The 19,689-nt window shown below is 42.8% G+C and overlaps 1 protein-coding gene and 1 pseudogene across 1 annotated transcript; both read right to left on the bottom strand.

Annotated features, from left to right (window-relative positions):
• Positions 1-1,377: 1,377 nt before the first annotated feature.
• LOC102998938 (40S ribosomal protein S6-like) lies at positions 1,378-2,490 on the bottom strand (annotated as a pseudogene).
• A 1,562-nt stretch (positions 2,491-4,052) lies between these two features.
• On the bottom strand, positions 4,053-14,511 carry FAM76A (family with sequence similarity 76 member A). The gene is made up of 5 exons (XM_057531580.1): positions 14,338-14,511; positions 12,969-13,033; positions 9,871-9,925; positions 8,958-9,110; positions 4,053-4,233 (listed from the first exon to the last, which is right to left on the bottom strand). Exons 1-5 carry the CDS (start codon positions 14,416-14,418, stop codon positions 4,072-4,074), a joined length of 516 nt encoding a protein of 171 aa, XP_057387563.1. The 5' UTR covers positions 14,419-14,511; the 3' UTR covers positions 4,053-4,071.
• Positions 14,512-19,689: the final 5,178 nt, after the last annotated feature.

Here is a 19,689-nt window from a genome sequence, read left to right as displayed (position 1 = left end):
TCTTACTTTGATGGATGTCCAGTCACCAAGCCCAAAGGATGTTTCAGACCTTTTCTTACTTGGCCTCTTTTCAGTATTTGAAACCACTGACCATGCCATCCTTTTTCCCCCCTGACTTTATTGAGGAATAACTGACAAATATAATTGTACATATTTAAAGTGTACAAGGTGACAATTTGATATACATGTACATTATAGAATGATTACCAAGATCAAGATAATTAATACACCCATCACCTCGCATACTTAATTCTTTTATTTTATTTTATTTTTTGGCTGCACCACGTGGCTTGCAGGATAATAGTTCCCCGACCAGGGATTGAACCTATGCCTTCTGCAGTGGAAGCACAGAGTCCTAACCACTGGACTCCCAGGGAATTCCCTCTTTTATTTTTTTTAATGATGAGAATGCTTAAGATCTACTCTCAGCAACTTTCAAGCATATAATATGGTATTATTAACTATCGTCACTAAGCTACACATTAGATCCTCAGAACTACTTCTTCTTATAAAGTTTGTACCCTTTGACCTATACCTCCCCATTTCCCTCTCCCCCTGCCCCTGGCAACCACTATTCTATTCTCTATTTCTATGAAATGAGCTTTATTTTTTTTAAGATTCCACATAAAAGTCATACCACATGGTGTTTGTCTTTCTCTCTCTGGCTCACTTCACTTAGCATATGCCTTCCAGGTTTATCTATGTTGTAGCAAATAGCAGGATTTCCTTCTTTTTTTTATGGCTGGATATTCCATTGTATGTATATACCACATTTTCTTTAGCCAGTCATCCCTCAAAGGACATTTAGGTTGCTTCCATAGCTTAGGTATTATGAATAAAGTTATATGAGATACTGATTTCAGTTCCTTCATATATATACCTAGGAGTGATTGCTGGATCATATGATAGTTTTATTTTTAATTTTTTGAGGAAACACCATACTGTTGAGTCCTTTATATATTTTGGATATTAACCCTGATCAGATATTTGGTTTTCAAATATTCACTCCATCCTACTTGAGTGCTTCTAGAATCTGTTCTCAGCCTCCAACCTGAGTCGTGTCATTCAAGAGCATGGTTTTAACAACTATCTATCTTAGTGGTTAGAAATGATGTTCCCCAGATCACCTGCATCAGAATCATCTGAGATGTTTATAAAACAAAGCAGATTCCTGGACTCTATCCTAGATTCTACTGAATTAAACTCTGGGGTAGGGCCACAGAAATCCACATTTTAAAATAATCTCTGCTACCACTGACTCTTATGTGCTACCAATGGCTCATGTTCAAACCTCTCTGAAGGTTTCTAGGCTAAACTCCCACTAAATAATAATTTTTTTTTTTTTTTGGATGTCGGATCTTATTTATTTGTTACTCTTTAGAACGTCTTCTTTTTGACCGAGGACAGCTTCTGTCTCTTGACAATCTGTTCCTTGCATTTTTCTTTGGCCTCCTTCATTCTCTTGGCCAAAAGTGTAGCATATTCTGCAGTCTCTTCCTTATTTTTCTTAGTACGCTGTTTCTTCAGAGCAATATACCAACGTTTGTGTTGCAGAACATGTGGAGCAACAAGACGCTGAATTTTGGGTGGTTTAGTCCTAGGTTTCTTACCTTCTTTGTTTAAGGGTCTTCTCACAACATAATGGTAGACATCATCTTCTTTATTTTTTTATAAATTTCTTTATTTTTATTTTTGGCTGCCTTGGGTCTTTGTTGCTGCGCACGGGATTTTCTCTAGTTGTGGAGAGCGGGGGCTACTCTTCCTTGTGGTGCGCGGGCTTCTCATTGCGGTGGCTTCTCTTGTTGCGGGGCACCGGCTCTAGGCGCGTGGGCTTTAGTAGTTGTGGCTCGCGGGCTCTGGAGCGCAGGCTCAGTAGTTGTGGCGCACAGGCTTAGTTGCTCCATGGCATGTGGGATCTTCCCAGAGCAGGGCTCGAACCCGTGTCCCCTGCATTGGCAGGCAGATTCTTAACCACTGTGCCACCAGGGAAGCCCCATCGTCTTCTTTAGAGAGCTTAAAAAGTTTGCGGATTCTTGCTCTTGGGCCCCAGGCGATGCAGCACAGTTGTATCAGTAAATCTAGAAATATCCTTCTCCCCTTTTTTCACAATGACCAAATTCAGGACACTCAGATTGGCATCCACAATGCAACCCCGTACAGATCTGCACTTTCTTTCTCCAGTCCTCCTTGGCCTGTAACAGGAATGCTTTTACTCAGTAGCAAGCAAAACGCGGCCGTGGGTCGCGCCACCCTGATTCATGGTCCCTTGTTTGTCATTCTCACCACTGATTTGGACCACGTAACCCCTCCATTCTTCATCTGGAGCATCAGCAGCAACTTCCATGGCCATAAATTTCGCATAGACGGTACAGAGTTTGCGTTCATAGTCCACTCCAGTGAGTTTCTGGCAGCCAGTGGCTGGGAAAGAGATGTTCAGCTTCATCCTGAAGCAGCCGTTCACCTCCAAGGTGCCATGAAAAAGAGCTAAATAATTCTTCTTGATGCTTTAAACTCAACTTTCCAAAACTGAACTTCTTCTTCCCCCTTCCTATAGTCTCTCTCAGATAAGGATCTACCCATTCACCCAAGTAAGAAATCTGAGAATTGTCCTTTACTCACCCAGCTCCTGTCCATCTATCTGTTCATCACATTATCTAATTTACTCAAAAATCTCCTTCTAAATTATCTTCCTGAATCTGCCTCTTCAGTGTCACTGCCTCAGCTGAGGTTCTCTATTAACATCTCTTATCTGGACTCTTACCAACAAAGCTTCTTAACTAGCCCCCAGCCTCTTTTTCCTCCAATGCATTCTCCCCAGTAGTCTGGGTTAATTTTTTTTTAAATGCAGATTTGGTCCCTCCTGCATAGATCCTTTCAGTGGCTTCCCGTTAAGATCACTAAGATCAAGTTCATGCTCCTTACCAGGTCCGCTGGATTCCTTTTCCTCCCATTTTCCAGCTCCCAATCATAAGCTCCAGCAAAATAAAAGGACTTGCTGTTCCCAAGTTCCGTGTGGTCTCATGCCCTCCGTGTCTTTGCAAATGCTATTCCCTCAGCCTTGAATGTCTCTGCCCATTCCTTATCTGATGATTCTGACTCATCCTAAGATCTAGCTCCAACACCAGCACTTCTCTGATCTTTCGTTCCCTAACCTCCCAAGGCAGTTAATTACCACTGCCTCTTATGCCTGTATTTTGACATGTTTCCACTGTGATGCCCATCGAATTATCCTGCAATGATTTGATTACAGGTCTGTCTTCCCTACCAGACTGCATACTCTTGGATAGCAGCGTGATTCTTTTACTTATCTCTGCATTTCTTGCAGAGAACCTGGCTCATGAAAGTACTTAACAATGAACAAAGAAAATCACAATGGTAATAATAACAACGAATAACTAAAATGTATTGAAGCTTCCTATATGCCGGTTATAAAACTAATCACTATGCACATACTATATATTTTTGCAACAACTCCATGAGGTAATATTATTATTTCCCTCATTTCACAGATGAAAAAACTTGCTCAAGATCCCATACAGAAAACTTGGCAGACCCAGGAGTCAATCCAAAGCCAGAACTCTTAACAACTCTACAGATACCCTGAAACGAAGCTTAAGACAGTAATGAAAGGACATCATTTTGACTGGATCTCACAAGGACAAACCTAGAATATCTATCAATCTCCTAGCCAATATGCATAAAAAAGCTGCATCCCTCAGACTGTGAAATGTCCAACCTTCTAGGGAGATAACCCACTCTAACGGAGGGGAGAACGTTACATGTTAAAGTAGAGTAAGTTCCACAAACTTTTAAGACACAACAGAAACCAAGTCAGAAAATCCTGATGCCTTATGGAAGTCTCTCTGGCCCTTGGATGATACATGAATTATAAAATACGACAAAGGAGATTCCCTCTATAGACTAATAATAGAGGGAATTATTAGTTATTAGTTATAGAATAATAACTAGAGAGAAAATAGGAAAATTTAGACAAAATGGTATCTTCCATGGCTAATTGTGTATTACATCTGACCTCCCAGCACCTCTAGTCCTATCTCATGCATCTCGGGGTTACCTGTTATAATGGCTGCCACCACCCAGTCGACTGTACTGCTCCTTCTCCTGGTGGCTGGCACGGGAAGAACTGCTCAGGTGCTTCCTCTGCTCTTTGGTCTTCTGAAGGACCCGTTTGTATGAAAGTGTGCACAGCCAGCATAGCAATTTCCCATCTACCTGAAAGATGAGGAGACAAAGATAAAGAAGAAGGAATGTGCTAGTGCAGTGGCTGAGAACATGGGTATTAGGAGCTAGAACCTCTGGTTAAGTCCAGATCTGCCACTTACAAGCTGTGTGACCTTACGGAAGTCAGCTGGGTACTCATGGGGTCAATTTCTTCAACTATAAAATGAAGGATAATAGTACCTACTTCAGAGGGCTGGTGCAAGGATCTAGTGACATAATGTAGGTAAAACATGGTGCAAGGTACATAAAAATTGCTTAATAAAATAGGAGCTGGGGACTTCCCTGGCGGTCCAGTGGTTAAGGCTCCACACTTCCACTGCAGGGGGCACATGTTTGATCCCTGGTGGGGAACTAAGATCCCACATGCTGTGTGGTATGGCCAAAAAATTTTTTAAATAAATAAATAAAATAAAAATGAGCTGCTAATTTTATATATTTTTTTATTCTGTTTTTCTTCAACTTAACACAGACCAGAGCAAAGTTCCCATAAGAATTTCAAAAGACACAAATATCTCTATGGTGCTCATCAAGGAAAACACAGCAGGGAAAAGAGAAGACAGAAGATGAAACATAAAATTTACACTTTAGGCTTCCCTGGTGGCGCAGTGGTTGAGAGTCTGCCTGCCAATGCAGGGGACACGGGTTCGAGCCCTGGTCTGGGGAGATCCCACATGCCACGGAGCAACTGGGCCCGTGAGCCACAACTACTGAGCCTGCGTGTCTGAAGCCTGTGCTCCACAACAAGAGAGGCCACGACAGTGAGAGGCCCGCACACCACAATGAAGAGTGGCCCCCGTTCGCCGCAACTGGAGAAAGCCCTCGCACAGAAACAAAGACCCAACACAGCCAAAAATTAAAAAAAAAAAAATTTACACTTTAGCTTTATTTTTTTTTCTTTTATTTTTTTAAAATTTATTTATTTATTTTTGGCTGCACTGGGTCTTCGTTGCTGTGCGGGGGCTTTCTCTAGTTGTGGTGAGTGGGGGCTACTCTTCGTTGTGGTGCGCGGGCTTCTTATTGCGGTGGCTTCTCTTGTTGTGGAGCACGGGCTCTAGGCACGCAGGCTTCAGTAGTTGTGGCACATGGGCTCAGTAGTTGTGGCTCACAGGCTCAGTAGTTGTGGTGCACGGGCTTAGTTGCTCTGCAGCATGTGGGATCTTCCCGGACCAGGGCTCGAACCCGTGTCCCCTGCACTGGCAGGCGGATTCTTAACCACTGCGCCACCAGGGAAGCCCTATACTTTAGCTTTAATACCTTATAAATGGCTCATAAAATGGTATGCTGGATATCTTTCCAGGGCCCCAATCCCTGGTGGTGGCCTACCATGACACTTTGTTTGATTTAGAAAAAGTTGATCACTTTGGGCAGAAGCAGCTCTGCACCAGGGTGCAGGGCACAGGGCTAGGAAAGCAGAATGGGGCTTCCACAATCCTCTGAAGCTGGGGTGCCTCTGTACAGCACTCAGATTGCAAAACTAAGTTTGTGGGGTGGCCTGGTACAAGTGGCAGGGCAGCAGAGCTGGTTGCAATTACTCAGGTTGGGGAGGGAGTGTGCTGATATTTTATGGAATCTTAGTTTTCATGTCTTGCCTCTAAATTAGATCTTCTGCCCCATCTTGAACATGGGTAAGCCAGACCATCATTTACCTAAAGTATTTATCTTGTTAGCAAAAGCCTCTTTGCACCTCATTCTCCTCACCTATTAACAAGTCATCAGTCTGAATCTATCCACTTCTTTCCAACTCCACTGCTTCCACCCAAGCAAAGCCATTCTTACCTGTCACAACTGCAAGACCCACCCAAATGATCTCGCTATTTTTCTCCAGATCAACCATTTCTACATAGCTGCCAAAGAGGGCTTCTTAAATGTAAATCTGATTATGTCTCTTCTCGCCTTAAAATATAAAATCTAAACTTTTTACCATAGCCTATGTTGACTTAAATGTAGCCTCTGCCTGCCTTTATAATCTCATTCTCTGTTCACTCTGCCTTCTTTCTGTTCTTCCCATCTGCCAAGCTCATTCTTGCCTCAGGGTCTTTTCATAGCTGGTCTCTCTTCCCAGGATCTTTGCCCTCCAGAGCTTCCCATGGCTGCTTCCTTCTCATCTTTCTTGTTTCAGCTCAGATTTTATCTCCATGCAGGTCCTCCTGATTGCCCAATCTAAACTGGCCTCCCCAGTCACTCTCCACCATATACCTTATTTCCTTATAGCACTTACACCTAAAATCTGTGTTCATTTATTTCCTTGTTTGTTCTCATCCATCTCTTACACACATAAATAAAAGCTCTGAGAGAATAAGGTCTCTTCTGCTTAGTTCATCAGTGTATTTCCAATACCCAGAGCAGTGTCTGAGACATGATAAGCATCTAATTATTTGTTAATGAATGTATAAATGAATTTTGAAACCAAACTTCAGTTTGCTGCATTTCATGGTTATGGGATATGGCCTTAAGATCTGACTTTAAAATACTGTAGGAGGACTTCCCTGGTGGGACAATGGTTAAGAATCCGCCTGTCAGTGCAGGAGACACGGGTTTGATCCCTGGTCTGGGAAGATCCCACATGCCACAGGGCAACTAAGCCCCGTGTGCCACAACTACTGAGCCTGCGCTCTAGAGCCCACAAGCCACAACTACTGAGCCCGCGTGCCACAACTACTGAAGCCCGCACACCTAGAGCCCGTGCTCTGCAACGAGAAGCCACCACAATGAGAAGCCCGCGCACTGCAACAAAGAGTAGCCCCCACTCGCTGCAACTAGAGAAAGCCTGCGCCCAGCAACGAAGATCCAATGCAGCCAAAAAAAACAAAAAAACTCTAGGAGACCTTGCCCAGGAAAGAGCTTTCACTGAAGAAGGGTTTGAAAACAAAGCAACTGCACTGAAAGAGAGCCAGCATTAAACATGAAAATCACACACTGAACCACAGGACACTTTATTTCAGATCTCTCCTTCACAAATAAACTTTAAAAATATAAAATCACCCTCTCAGAATTAAACTATCATAAAGAAATAATCATAGATAACACTGAGTACTTATCATGTGCCAGATTCCTTCTGAAGGGGTTTACACTTGACCTTCATAACAACGATGAGGTCTGATCAGCCTCATTTACGGATGAGGAAACTGAGGCACTGATAGATTAACTCGCCCAAAGTCACACAACAAGTAAGTGACAGACAAAGATTTCAACCCAGGCACTCTGAGTCCAGATCATCCACCCTCAATCCCTAAGCTTGGTCCTCCTAAAGTTTATAAATAGGTGATTGAGGATGCCTACAAATACGCAAACTCTTATGATAGGATTGTAACTAGAAAGTAGAAACAATGAATTCTAGTGTAATCCAATTAATAATAATATAGGTACCATTTAATGAAGTATAGTATATGCTAGGCTCAAAATTGTTTTATATACCTATCTCAATTAAATCTCCCTATGCCCTTGTGAAGTAGCTACTGTTATTCCCACAGTAAAGATGACAAAACTGATGCACAACAGGAGTAAATAATTTGCCCAGGATCATTCAGCTAAGCCAGAAGTGGGCTGGAACCCAGCTCTATGGGACTAAAAAGCTTGTGCTCCAACTATTATTATATGTTACCTTCTGATTACTAATTCAGCTTCTCTAGTATCTTGATTCAGGGAAGAGGTGCCCTGGTTGGCAGGCAGGAGTATTCTGGGCACTGGAAAGTTACTTTCTCCCATTGTAAATTAATGAATTTGGTTACCACGAATCAGCTTTTGAGAGCCTAAGCATCTCTGAAAAGCATCTCTGGACACTGAGAGTTTCTGTACTACATTCTTTCATTCAAAAAATATTTATCGAGTACCTACTATGTGCCAGGCTGCTGGTAATACAGCAAGAAAACAAGATGGACAAAGAGCTCATACTCTAGTGGGAGTGGACAGACATGTAAACAAACAAGATAATTTCTCATAACGTTACATGCTATGAAGACAATAAACAGGGTACTATGATAGAGTGACTGGGGGAGTTAGTAAAGAAGGTCTCTGTGAGAAGCTGGCAATTGAGCCGAGACTTGACACAAGGAACCAGTTACGACACTCTGGAGAAGGCTGTGTATCAGGCAAATCCAGCCGGCACAAAGGTGGAAATGAGACTGGCATATCTGAAGGACTGAAAGGTGGCCAGTGAGGCTGGACCAAGGGAGGAGGAGGGGAGTGTGATGGAAGATGAGACTGAGAGTCAGGTATGGACCTTGCAGGCTATGGAAGGATTTTGGGTTTCATTCTAAGTGCAAGTGGAAGCCACTGGAGGGTTTTAAACAGACCAAATCTAAACCATTTTAATTCCACCAAGGTACCATCATTCCACATGGAGGTTTATCTATATCATCTTCTTGTGGTCTTTAACTTCAAAAGATAGTAAAACTGGTAATAGACTATATCCTGCTTAAGTCACAATCTCTGCTTTAAAGAGTTTTGTAAAATTTTGCCAATCACCACTTCACTTACAAGGGATGTTGAACACTGTAATTCAAATTCTCATGAAATACTAACCTATGAAATGTTAGAATACAATGGTCCACATTTGATAAATGAAGAAAACAAAGGCTGAATATCTTCTTCAAAGTCAATAACAGAATTTGGAGAGGAACTGAGAAATCAATCTTGGTTATATGTCTTTTTAACACAACTGGCCCACCTTAATTTCTCTGAAAGAAAAAAATATCAAGAAAAACACAGAGATTTACCTTCTTTCTATCATCTTTCCTGTCAAATGCACACTGCTGCTTGCACTGTTCACAAGAATATGGTGGTCCATACTTCTTCTCTGAATTTGTGCAGCGCTGGCATTTGTTGCCAATAAATGCTGCAATTATGTTGCAATACTGACAAGGTTTGGGCTTAAACAGAAAAAAAAAGTGTCAAGTAAGTATATTGTAAAATACCAGTGCATTTGTTTTTCCAGTGCATTTTTTAAAGCAATGATTTCTATTATACATAGTTCATTAGTCATGGTAAACATGCATTCCCAACTTCATAAATTTCCTTTTACACTGATCCAATAAAGCCCAATTCCTAACACCATGTAAAGTGTTTTTCTGCACAGGACTATTGATTTTTAAATAAATAAACAAACAAATAACAAAAAGCCATTAGCATATATGCTGGGACTTCTCTAACCAATTCAACAGAACCAGCTCTTGGAGAAATGAGCAAGTGCGTCCAAATTTCTGAAAAGGCCTCTTTGACGTTATCAGTGTATAAACATGTGGGGAGAATGCCTGCAAGGACACAGTATGCTGAACCCTAACACTGAAAGAAAAAAAAATCATTCATCAAAATGAATAGTCAACTGTTACCAAACAAAGAGGTCACGTCATAGGATTCATCATTCCCCTTCTCTTTACATACTGGTTACTGAAGCTTCTCAAGGAAAATTATAATCACAATCCTGCCACAGTGACTATAAACACAGAACTCCTTAATACTAAGTATTAGCTAAGTTTGAAAGCTAAAACACTATATAAATTTTTCTGAGAACATTTTTACACATAACTAGGTCTTCTAATAAAAATATTGTAATTATATTAATAGTCCACAGAATGTAAGGTCCCAAGAGACCTGACTACTCACTGTTAGGTACAGAGAAACCCTACTTACCGTTCCATACAACTGCACATTCTGAGCACATTTCTTGCATATTGTATTGGTTTTACTGTTAAGGAAGAAAGAGACACAAGGCTTTATAAGAAAAAAATCATTTTACTTACAACATCTGAAAACTGATTCTTCCTTAAGTCCAAGGAATTTGTTCATTACTAAGTGCCAAGGTGGAATATGGTTTGGACATTTGATTAACTGAAGGGTGAGTATCTGGCCAGTAACTCTTTTAATTATTCTATAGTTATAAATTTTATTAGCTCAAATACAAGGAGGCTTTGGTTAAAATGGAGAGTGAGTTATTTCTGATTATGACATCTCCAAGTACCACTAAGTAAAATTATCAGATATGCAAAGGACCCTCAAAAGAATATTATGTTAGACCAAAATGGACTAGCAGAAAAGAAATTAATTCTCCTCAATTCAGACGACCAGCTGAGAAATTTGAGATGAAGAGTAAAGTATTTGTCTTTGGGATATAAGCTCAGAGACTCTATCCATGTTGACCTTACTCTGTCTATGTTCTCCTCTGTAAGTAAAAGTATATGAAAATCCCCGATGTGGGGAAATAGATGCTAACACCAAATATTTTTTCAATATTTCCAGTTTCTCTAAGAGCTAAGCACTGACAAAAATAAACACGCCCTTTCCCTTGTGAAGATCCAAGTCATATTACCTACATGCCTAAACTGATAAACTGCCTTGGGGAAAAAAAATTATCTTCAAATAAAGTCTAACCCTTCACAAAGGGAGGTACAAACAAATGCTTGATGTTTAAGAACAGTTTAAACAATATTTGGGGGCTAAAAACAAAATCACATAAAAATCCAGTATATCGCTACTTTGTGATTTTTTTCCCATACAATTCCTATCGAAGTGACTATAAACTTAAAAGATAAAAGAAAAACCTCAAAGTAAAAAACATTAAATTAAAATGAGATATTCAAACAAAATATTTCCCAGGGCAATTTTCTGCCATTTTAAAAAGGCAGTTCAGGGACTTCCCTGGTGGTCCAGTGGGGTCCAGTGGTTAGGTCTCTGCACTTCCACTGCCGTGGCCCGGGTTCAATCCCTAGTGGGGAACTAAGATCCAACAAGCCACAGGGTGGCCAAAAAGAAAAAAAAAAGGCAGTTCAGGAACTGAAGTACACTGAAAGAGACCTCTAGAAAGAGGATTAGCATCAGTGATTCTGTGATGTTGAACATTTGGGTTTATTTTAGATTTATTACTCAAGGAGTGGGACATATATATCAATATGTACAAATGCTCTTGACATCTTAGAAAAAAAATGCAAAAAACCTATTTCTATAATCCATCTTGAATTAATTTTTATGTATGGTGTGAATTAAGGGTTAAACTTCAAATCTCACCCTACACACAGAAATAAATTTGAAAGGGATCATAGGCCTAAATGTAAAAGCTAAAATATAAACCTTCCAGAGTATATTCTGTGTGTTTCATTACACAGATACATACTGTTTGTAAAACTCATCGAATGATGCACTTAAGATTTGAGCATTTCAATGTGTGCAAATTTTACCTCTAAAAAAATTTAGAAACCATAAACAAATATTGAACTCTAAGTTAATGATATGCATGCTGAAGTGTTTAGGGTCGAGTACACTGATGTCCACAACTTTAAACTGCATCGCAAATACGATGGATTAATACACTGATGGATAGAGAGATGGATAGATGCAAATATAGTAAATGTAAATTGTAGAAGCTAAGTAGTGGGTAGATGAGTGTTTACTATCTAGTTTTTTTTTTTTTAATTTTTATTTATTTATTTATTTATTTATGGCTGTGTCGGGTCTTAGTTTCTGTGCGAGGGCTTTCTCCAGTTGCGGCAAGCGGGGGCCACTCTTCATCGCGGTGCACGGGCCTCTCACTATCGCAGCCTCTCTTGTTGCGGAGCACAGACTCCAGACGCACAGGCTCAGTAATTGTGGCTCATGGGCCTAGTTGCCCCACGGCATATGGGATCTTCCCAGACCAGGGCTCGAACCCGTGTCCCCTGCATTGGCAGGCAGATTCTCAACCACTGCGCCACCAGGGAAGCCCCAACTATCTAGTTTTTTTAGCTTTTTTTTTCTTTGAAAATATACATAACGAAATGTCAGGGAAAATATTCCTAGAATTGAAATGAAGCTGACTGAAATTAGGCTTCTGGGTCCATGTGTGAGCTGGCAAACAGACCCCATCCTGCTTAAGGCAATATTACCTACAGCCACGGTTCCCCAAAAGTTTAACTTACTATACCAATAAACCACCTTGCTGCTATTACAAAGTCCCCCAAAGATGTGTGTTCATTCACACCTAAATATTTTTCACACTTTTCAAAATGAGATTCACACAAGGCAAGTGTAAAGGCAAGTGAGTTTTTTCAAATGTGACTAGGGGTAACAAACTCTTTATCAGATTGTCACATGTTTCAAAAGTATCTTCTTTTGGCTTATAAATTCTTCAAACTCTGCATATAAACATACTAGAGCACAAGGCTCATGTTTTACTGTTGTGGGGTTGGTTTCTTAGTGTCAAAAATGTCAAAACCATAATATAGGGCTTCCCTGGGACACGGGTTTGATCCCTGGTCCGGGAAGGTCCCACATGCCGCGAAGCAACTAAGCCCATGGGCCACAACTACTGAGCCTGCGCTCTAGAGCCTGTGAGCCCCAACTACTGAAGCCAGCAAGCCCCAACTACTGAAGACCGCATGCCCAGAGACCGTGCTCCACAACAAGAGAAGTCACCACAATGAGAAGCCTGCGCACAGCAACGAAGACCCGATGCAGCCAAAAATAAATAAATTAATTAATTAATTAATTAAAAAAAACCCACAATATAAAATTATCAAGGAGGTGAAAAATAAGTAACTAATAATTTAAGCAATTAATGAATAACTAGGGAACAATATGTGTATTTTACCTCCATTGTGTTATAACAGGAAATGGCAGAATCTGTGTATAATGCAATTGATTACAGATCTATATATTACAATGCAACTGATTACAGATCTGTATATTGAAATGCAATCGATTACAGATTTTAAAAGGAAAAGCCGATTAGCATCTTTCATGGTCAACGAAAACTGTACCTCTCCTGCTGGTACTCAGTCCTACAGTAGGTGCACTTCACAACAGGGTGTGCAATCCGACATTCCTGAAATATGAAATGAGGATATAATTTTAAAAGGCAGTCAGAAATGGAGAGAGTCTTCAGTAGGAGGCAGAAGACCTGGGTACTATTCCAAGCATAGCCATTGTGCTTGAGTGAGTCACTTAAACTTTCTGGGACTAAATTTTTTTGTCTGTAAAACTGGCACCACCACCCTGCATTGATGTGGGAGTTAAGTAAGAATTTATATGGAACTAGTCATAAATTGTAAAACAAAGGTATAAATAAGCCTCAGACCTAGGGAATGAGAAGCCCTGGATTCTAGTCCAGTTCTGCCTCCGCCACTGTGTGATTTTTGAGCAGGTTCACTTGTGAAACCAAAGCACTGAATTAAAATCATTATTGCTTACATATATAAAACTCCCTTAAAATAAATAAATAAATAAATACACAAACATATAATCAAATACGTATTTTTTTTAAGGCCAAAAAGGCATTCAGACATTTGACTTTTTGAGCTCTCTCATACCTAGTAAACAAAAAGAGACAAAGTCATGGCCATTGGAGGCAATGATGGATGACACACAATTATGAGTTAGCCATACCAGAGACACAAACTCTGGATTATCTGGAGATATCTCAACATCACTCTCCAGCCAGCTTGGTGACTTTTAACTGTCGCTTCACAGCACCTCTATTCATTTAAATAGGCAAAGCAAGATGAAGCAACTTAAAAGAAAAAAAGAGAACTTGGACCTTCAGGGGTAAAAACTGATCAGCAGCTGGTTACGGCGAGGGCAGAAGGTCACTAACTAGAAGCTGAAATATCATCCTTTTGCTTCGTGCGTTTGACTGTGGGGCTTTATTATAAAGCCTGGCTACCTCTGACTCTGGGACTGGCTGAAAAGTGCCCGTGAGGCGCCCGAGTTCGACACGATCGTCCCAGACAGCACCCAACTCTGGAGTTCTGTCCCAGGCGGGGCAGGAGGTCCCTAAGCCTGAAACCCGGCAGACCCCGGCGCGGGGGGAAGCCAGCCCAAGAGGGATCTCCGCCGCGGCTGGTCGAGGGCGAGCGGGGGACCAGCTGTCCCCTCCCCCGACCTCACGGGGTTCGAGAACAATCCCTCGCGGTTGCTAAGCACCCGGACACGCCGGCCGCTGGGGCCTGGACACGGCCCGGGTCTCCCCCACGTGCCCCGCCAGCCCCCGGCGGAGCGGGTGCGGTTCCTCAGCTAGGCGGGCCTGCCACGCCCTGCCCGGGGGACCCCGCCGGGCGTCCCCACAGAACCGGGAGCTCCGGGCCGCGCCTCCAGCGTCCCAGTTCCCGGCTGCCGCCCCAGCCCGCGCACCTTGCACAGCTGCTGCCCCTGAGACAGCGCCTCGAAGGGGAAGCGCTGGTGGCACTTGGTGCAGGCGTAGAGCGCCGCCATGTCCGGCCCGGGCCGTGCTCACAGCCCTACCGGCCCGGCCCGCCGCTTTATCTGACAGTCTGAAGCACAACCTGGCGGCGGCAGGCTGCGGGCTGCGGCAGGCGGGCGGGTCCTCGGCTGCGGGCGGACCAAGGCGGGCGCGGCGGCGCTGGGCGCCCGTTCACAGGTTCATTTTGACGTCTATCAAGGAGGAAGGGGCGGAACAGGGAGCTTCTTACGACTCTGATTCGGTCTGGACTGGAGTACGCCACTTATGACGCGGGCGGCCTCGATTATGTAAAGCGCAGTCACGAGGGGGCGCCGCTGGGAGGGAAGGTCTCCCGCGGGGGGACCTCTGAAGTGCCTAGACTCCTCCCACTTCGCTCTCTGTTCCCGCCCTCGCTCCTCCTCTCTCACAGCTGGAGCAACCGTACTTCTCGCGATATCTCCACGGAGTTGTGATGTTTTGGTTTCCATGGAGTTGCCCTCTCGCAGCTGGTTGAGCCGAGCGCGGTGCATTGTTGAACTAGAACTTGGCCGCCACCCCGAGCCTGAAGAAGATGGGGGCTTATGAGAAAACGCCTCCAACGTCGGGGTAGGAGGGGCCCGCACAGCCTTCTCACTCGAGGGAGGAGAGGAAACGTGAGAGGCAACTTAGAGGGATGCCCTCTGTCTGAGATCCCTAAAAAAGAGGGACCTCTAGGGTCCCTGACCTCCAGAGAGAAAGAGAGAAGCCCCAGAGAGAGCACCCCTATTTTGTGGAAGAGGGGTGCTAGAGTGATGACAGCTCCTCCAGGAAGGAGAAGACGGATACTAAGGCGAGGCCCTCCACCCCTGAGAGTCCTCGTGCCCTGGAGGCCCCCTCTGAGTGGGATGCAATTGGCCTGAGGACTGCTTCCTATGTGTCTAATCCAGTTGCACCCTCAGCTTCTCTGTCGAACAACTCCCTGGCATTTCCTGGTTAGGTCCGGCCACCGGAAGGCAAGCCACACCCTCCCAGCTACTCTGCCTCTTTTCAGGTCCCAGCCTAGTGCATCTAGGGGCTGTCCAAGGAATTACAAATTTCTTGTTCTTGAGGCTTTGGCAAAGCTTCCTGCAGTGCTGACCTTTCCAGGTCTCTGCCCTATAGCTGCTCTTACTTTTGACTCTGCTCACCTGAGCCATGCTAATTGCAGTTTTACCTAAACGTGCGTTTTTTAACAACGGAGGGCGCATTTATGGCTTATATATCCGTGCCCCCCCAAATTTACTCTTTTATACCCAAATCCAGCCCCCTACTTGTGACTTTGCCCAAAGATGTGTATTAATCAAAGATTTAGACTCTGGGGTCAGAAAACAAAAGTTCAGAATCACTGCTCCACTTCTACTAGCTAGGTAACCTTGAACTTCTGAACTTCTCACTATAGCTGAATTTCTCAGAGCCTCTTTCCTCAATTGTACAATTGGGTCATTGTGGGGATCAAAAACAGTACATGGAGGGTAATGGGAAACTGCTTCCTGGGTAAGGGGTTTTACTTTGGAATGATGGAAATGTTTTGGAACTAGATAGAGGTGATGGTTGCACAACACTGTGAATGTACTAACTGCCACTGAATTGTTCACTTTAAAATGATGAATTTTATATTATGTGAATTTCACCTCAAATTATTTTTTTTTAAAAAAGGATGCAGGGAATTCCCTGGCAGTCCAGTGGTTTGGATTCTGTGCTTCCACTGCAGGGGGGCCTGGGTTCGATCCCTGGTTGGGGAACTAAGATCCTGCAAGCCGCCACATGGCTCAGCCAAAATAAATAAATAAACAAAAATTTAATTTAATTTAATTAAAAAAATTTTTTTAAAGATGCAGGTTTGGGAGCCAGACTGCGTGGCTTTGAATCCCAACTCTATCACTTAGAAGCTGTATGACTTTGGGCATATTAAAAACAAACAAACAAGAAACAGTACATGGAACTTGGTACACTAAATAAATGCTATTAGGAGAAACTGAATTTCTTCTAGGGAGATGCTGGTGCCATCGATCATGGAAACACAGCCTCCTCTCTGCTCACACGCATACTCCACACTGGGTATGGGCCTCTCTATGTTTCTACTGCCTCCAGTTCTGGTCTCTACTATATTATTTACCAGTTTTGCAATTACCTATCTACTTCTTTTTCATCCATCAGATTATGGCATTATGGAACAGAAAGACCATATCTGGGTCCTCTGTATCACCCAGTGCAGGGCTAATTAATCCATTCATTCAACAAATATTTACATATTTACTATGTGCCAGGTTCTGGCTTAGGCACTGGGGATACGCTGGTGTGTAAAACAGATGTGATCCCTGCCCTTGTGAAGCCAACAGTCTAGTGGCAAAGACAGTTAAATAGCAAGGACTATGAACGAATAAACATGCTGCAGGGATAAAGAACAAAATTGGGATAGGGAGAAGGTAGGGGGAGTCACTTGGGTAGAGAGAAGGCCAGGGGATGCCAAGGCCTGAAGGTTGAGAAGGACTTAGACATATGACTTAGCCAAGAATGTTCTGGGCAGAGGGAAAGGTGATGACCTTGAGGTGGAATATTTCTTGGCATTTTCAAGAAATGGAGGAGAGGCCAGTATAGCTGGGGCTTAGTTGGACAGAGGGCAAGTGGAGAGGTTGGCAGGAGTCAACAGGGGCCAGATGTGTAAACCCTGTAGACCCTGATACGGATATGATTTTTTTTTCAAAGTACAGCATATGAAGTATAACGGGAAAGAAGCCATAGGCAGTTTTTAAGCAGTCAAGTGACAGATATAAATTTTTTAAACGATTTACTTGGCTGCTACGAGGAGAATAGACTGTAGGGGGCCAGCATAAATGCACAGAGATCAGTGAGGAGGCTACTGCAGTCATCCAGGTGAGAGGTGATGATGACAAGTTTGCAGTGGAGAGAAGTGGAAAGAGTCGGGATATATTTTGAAGATAGAGTCAACAGGACTTAGGGGTGGATTGGATTTAGGGGGTGGTGAGGGAAAGAAAGAAATTATGGTCTATGTGCCCAGCTGTGTGCAGATGATGGTACCATTTGCAACAAAAGGGAAGACTAGAAGGACGGGTTTCAGAGACAAAACCAAGAGTTTTATTTCTTTGCTTTTTTTTTTTTGGCCACGCCACATGGCTTGTGGGATCTTATTTCCCCAATCAGGGATCAAACCTGGGCCCCTGGCAGTGGAAGCATGAAGTCCTAACCACTGGACCATCAGGGAATTCCCAAGAGTTTTATTTTTGACATAGTAAGTTCTAAATGCCTATGGGACCTCCAGAGGGGGAGACATTATGTAGGTGGCGGCTCTAGTCTGTACATCTCTTAGAGGAGAGATCTGGGATGAAGAGAGTTTGGGGGAAAATGATCAGCATATATGCCCTGAGACTGGCCAATATTACCTTGGAAGCCTAGAGAGAGGAAATAGCAGTGCCCCTTCCAGAGTCAAGAGAAAGTCCATCCAACAGAGATCTTGTCATGAGGAGATGCCTGCAAAGGAGCCAGGAGCAAGAGAGTTCAGAGAGGAGAGTGGTTTCACAGAAGCCGAGAGAAGAGCAGGAGACATCAGTCAACAGCGTCATCAGCTACTGGGAGACTAAAGTGAGGACAGTGACTGATGTTTCCTGAACTGATCTGAACACACACCTGTTTGCTGAATGTCTAGCCTGTCAAACCTTATCCCCCTTTCCCTTTATCGAGGCTCCTTCCATGTGTCTTTGGCAACAGCAGTTGGGTGTGTCCCTGCGGGAACAGTAGGAAAAAAGGGTATTTCTAGCAGGATTGTTCATGGTAGCAAAAGAAAAGGGGGACAAAAAGGAAAAAACCATGGACAGAATAATGGATGACTGAATTGTGCTGTGCTTAGAGTATCATGGAAGTACACAGAGGGGACACTTAGCTTCAACAGGGTCAGCTCTCCCAGAGTGTCACTGCTTGCCTCCTGTTCACAATCTCCAGAAAAATCTTCATGCTAAGGAGGATGGTGTAGGTCCAGGGTGGAAGTGGGGAGTTGATAAAAATCAAAACTCCCTTCTATTGGCAGGTGTAAATTCTTGATCTGCAAACTCAGAAATAAAACTTTTTTAAAAACTGAATCCAGACAATCCTGCAGCCTGTGGAACAAAAACCACATTCACAGAAAGATAGACAAGATGAAAAGGCAGAGGGATATGTACCAGTTGAAGGAACAAGATAAAACCCCAGAAAAACAACTAAATGAAGTGGAGATAGGCAACCTTCCAGAAAAAGAATTCAGAATAATGATAGTGAAGATGATCCAGGACCTCGGAAAAAGAATGGAGGCAAAGATCGAGAAGATGCAAGAAATGTTTAACAAAGACCTAGAAGAATTAAAGAACAAACTAACAGAGATGAACAATACAATAACTGAAATGAAAGCTACACTAGAAGGAATCAATAGCAGAATAACTGAGGCAGAAGAACGGATAAGTGACCTGGAGGACAGAATGGTGGAATTCACTGCTGCGGAACAGAATAAAGAAAGAAGAATGAAAAGAAATGAAGACAGCCTAAGAGACCTCTGGGACAACATTAAACACAACATCATTCGCATTATAGGGGTCCCAGAAAGAGAAGAGAGAGAAAGGACCAGAGAAAATATTTGAAGAGATTATAGTCGAAAACTTCCCTAACATGGGAAAGGAAATAGCCACCCAACTCGAGGAAGTACAGCGAGTCCCATACAGGATAAACCCAAGGAGAAACATGCCGAGACACATAGTAATCAAATTGGCAAAAATTAAAGACAAAGAAAAATTATTGAAAGCAGCAGGGGAAAAATGACAAATAGCATACAAGGGAACTCTGATAAGGTTAACAGCAGATTTCTCAGCAGAAACTCTACAAGCCAGAAAGGAGTGGCATGATATACTTAAAGTGATGAAAGGGAAGAACTTACAACCAAGATTACTCTACCCAGCAAGGATCTCATTCAGATTCGATGGAGAAATCAAAAGCTTTACAGACAAGCAAAAGCTAAGAGAATTCAGCACCACCAAACCAGCTCTACAACAAATGCTAAAGGAACTTCTCTAAGTGGGAAACACAAGAGAAGAAAAGGATCTACAAAAACAAACCCAAAACAATTAAGAAAATGGTCATAGGAACATACATATCGATAATTACCTTAAACGTGAATGGATTAAATGCTCCAAGCAAAAGACACAGGCTTGATGAATGGATACAAAAACAAGACCCATATATATGCTGTCTACAAGAGACCCACTTCAGACCTAGGGACACATACAGACTGAAGTGAGGGGATG

The sequence above is a fragment of the Balaenoptera acutorostrata genome, chromosome 1 (assembly GCF_949987535.1).
Source record: "Balaenoptera acutorostrata chromosome 1, mBalAcu1.1, whole genome shotgun sequence".
Classification (NCBI taxonomy): Eukaryota; Metazoa; Chordata; class Mammalia; order Artiodactyla; family Balaenopteridae; genus Balaenoptera; species Balaenoptera acutorostrata.
Note: the sequence above shows the minus strand (reverse complement) of the source record. Positions and strands in the feature narration are given on the sequence as shown.

What these genes read in the sequence shown, in the direction of transcription:
- FAM76A (XM_057531580.1), bottom strand. Translation starts at nt 14,418, where the DNA reads ATGGCGGCGCTCTACGCCTGCACCAAGTGCCACCAGCGCTTCCCCTTC. An exon ending in AGGGGCAGCAGCTGTGCAAG is followed by an intron (nt 13,034 to 14,337) that starts GTGCGCGGGCTG and finishes TTCATATTTCAG; the next exon opens with GAATGTCGGATTGCACACCC. An exon ending in GGAAAGATGATAGAAAGAAG is followed by an intron (nt 4,234 to 8,957) that starts GTAAATCTCTGT and finishes CTCATCTTTCAG; the next exon opens with GTAGATGGGAAATTGCTATG.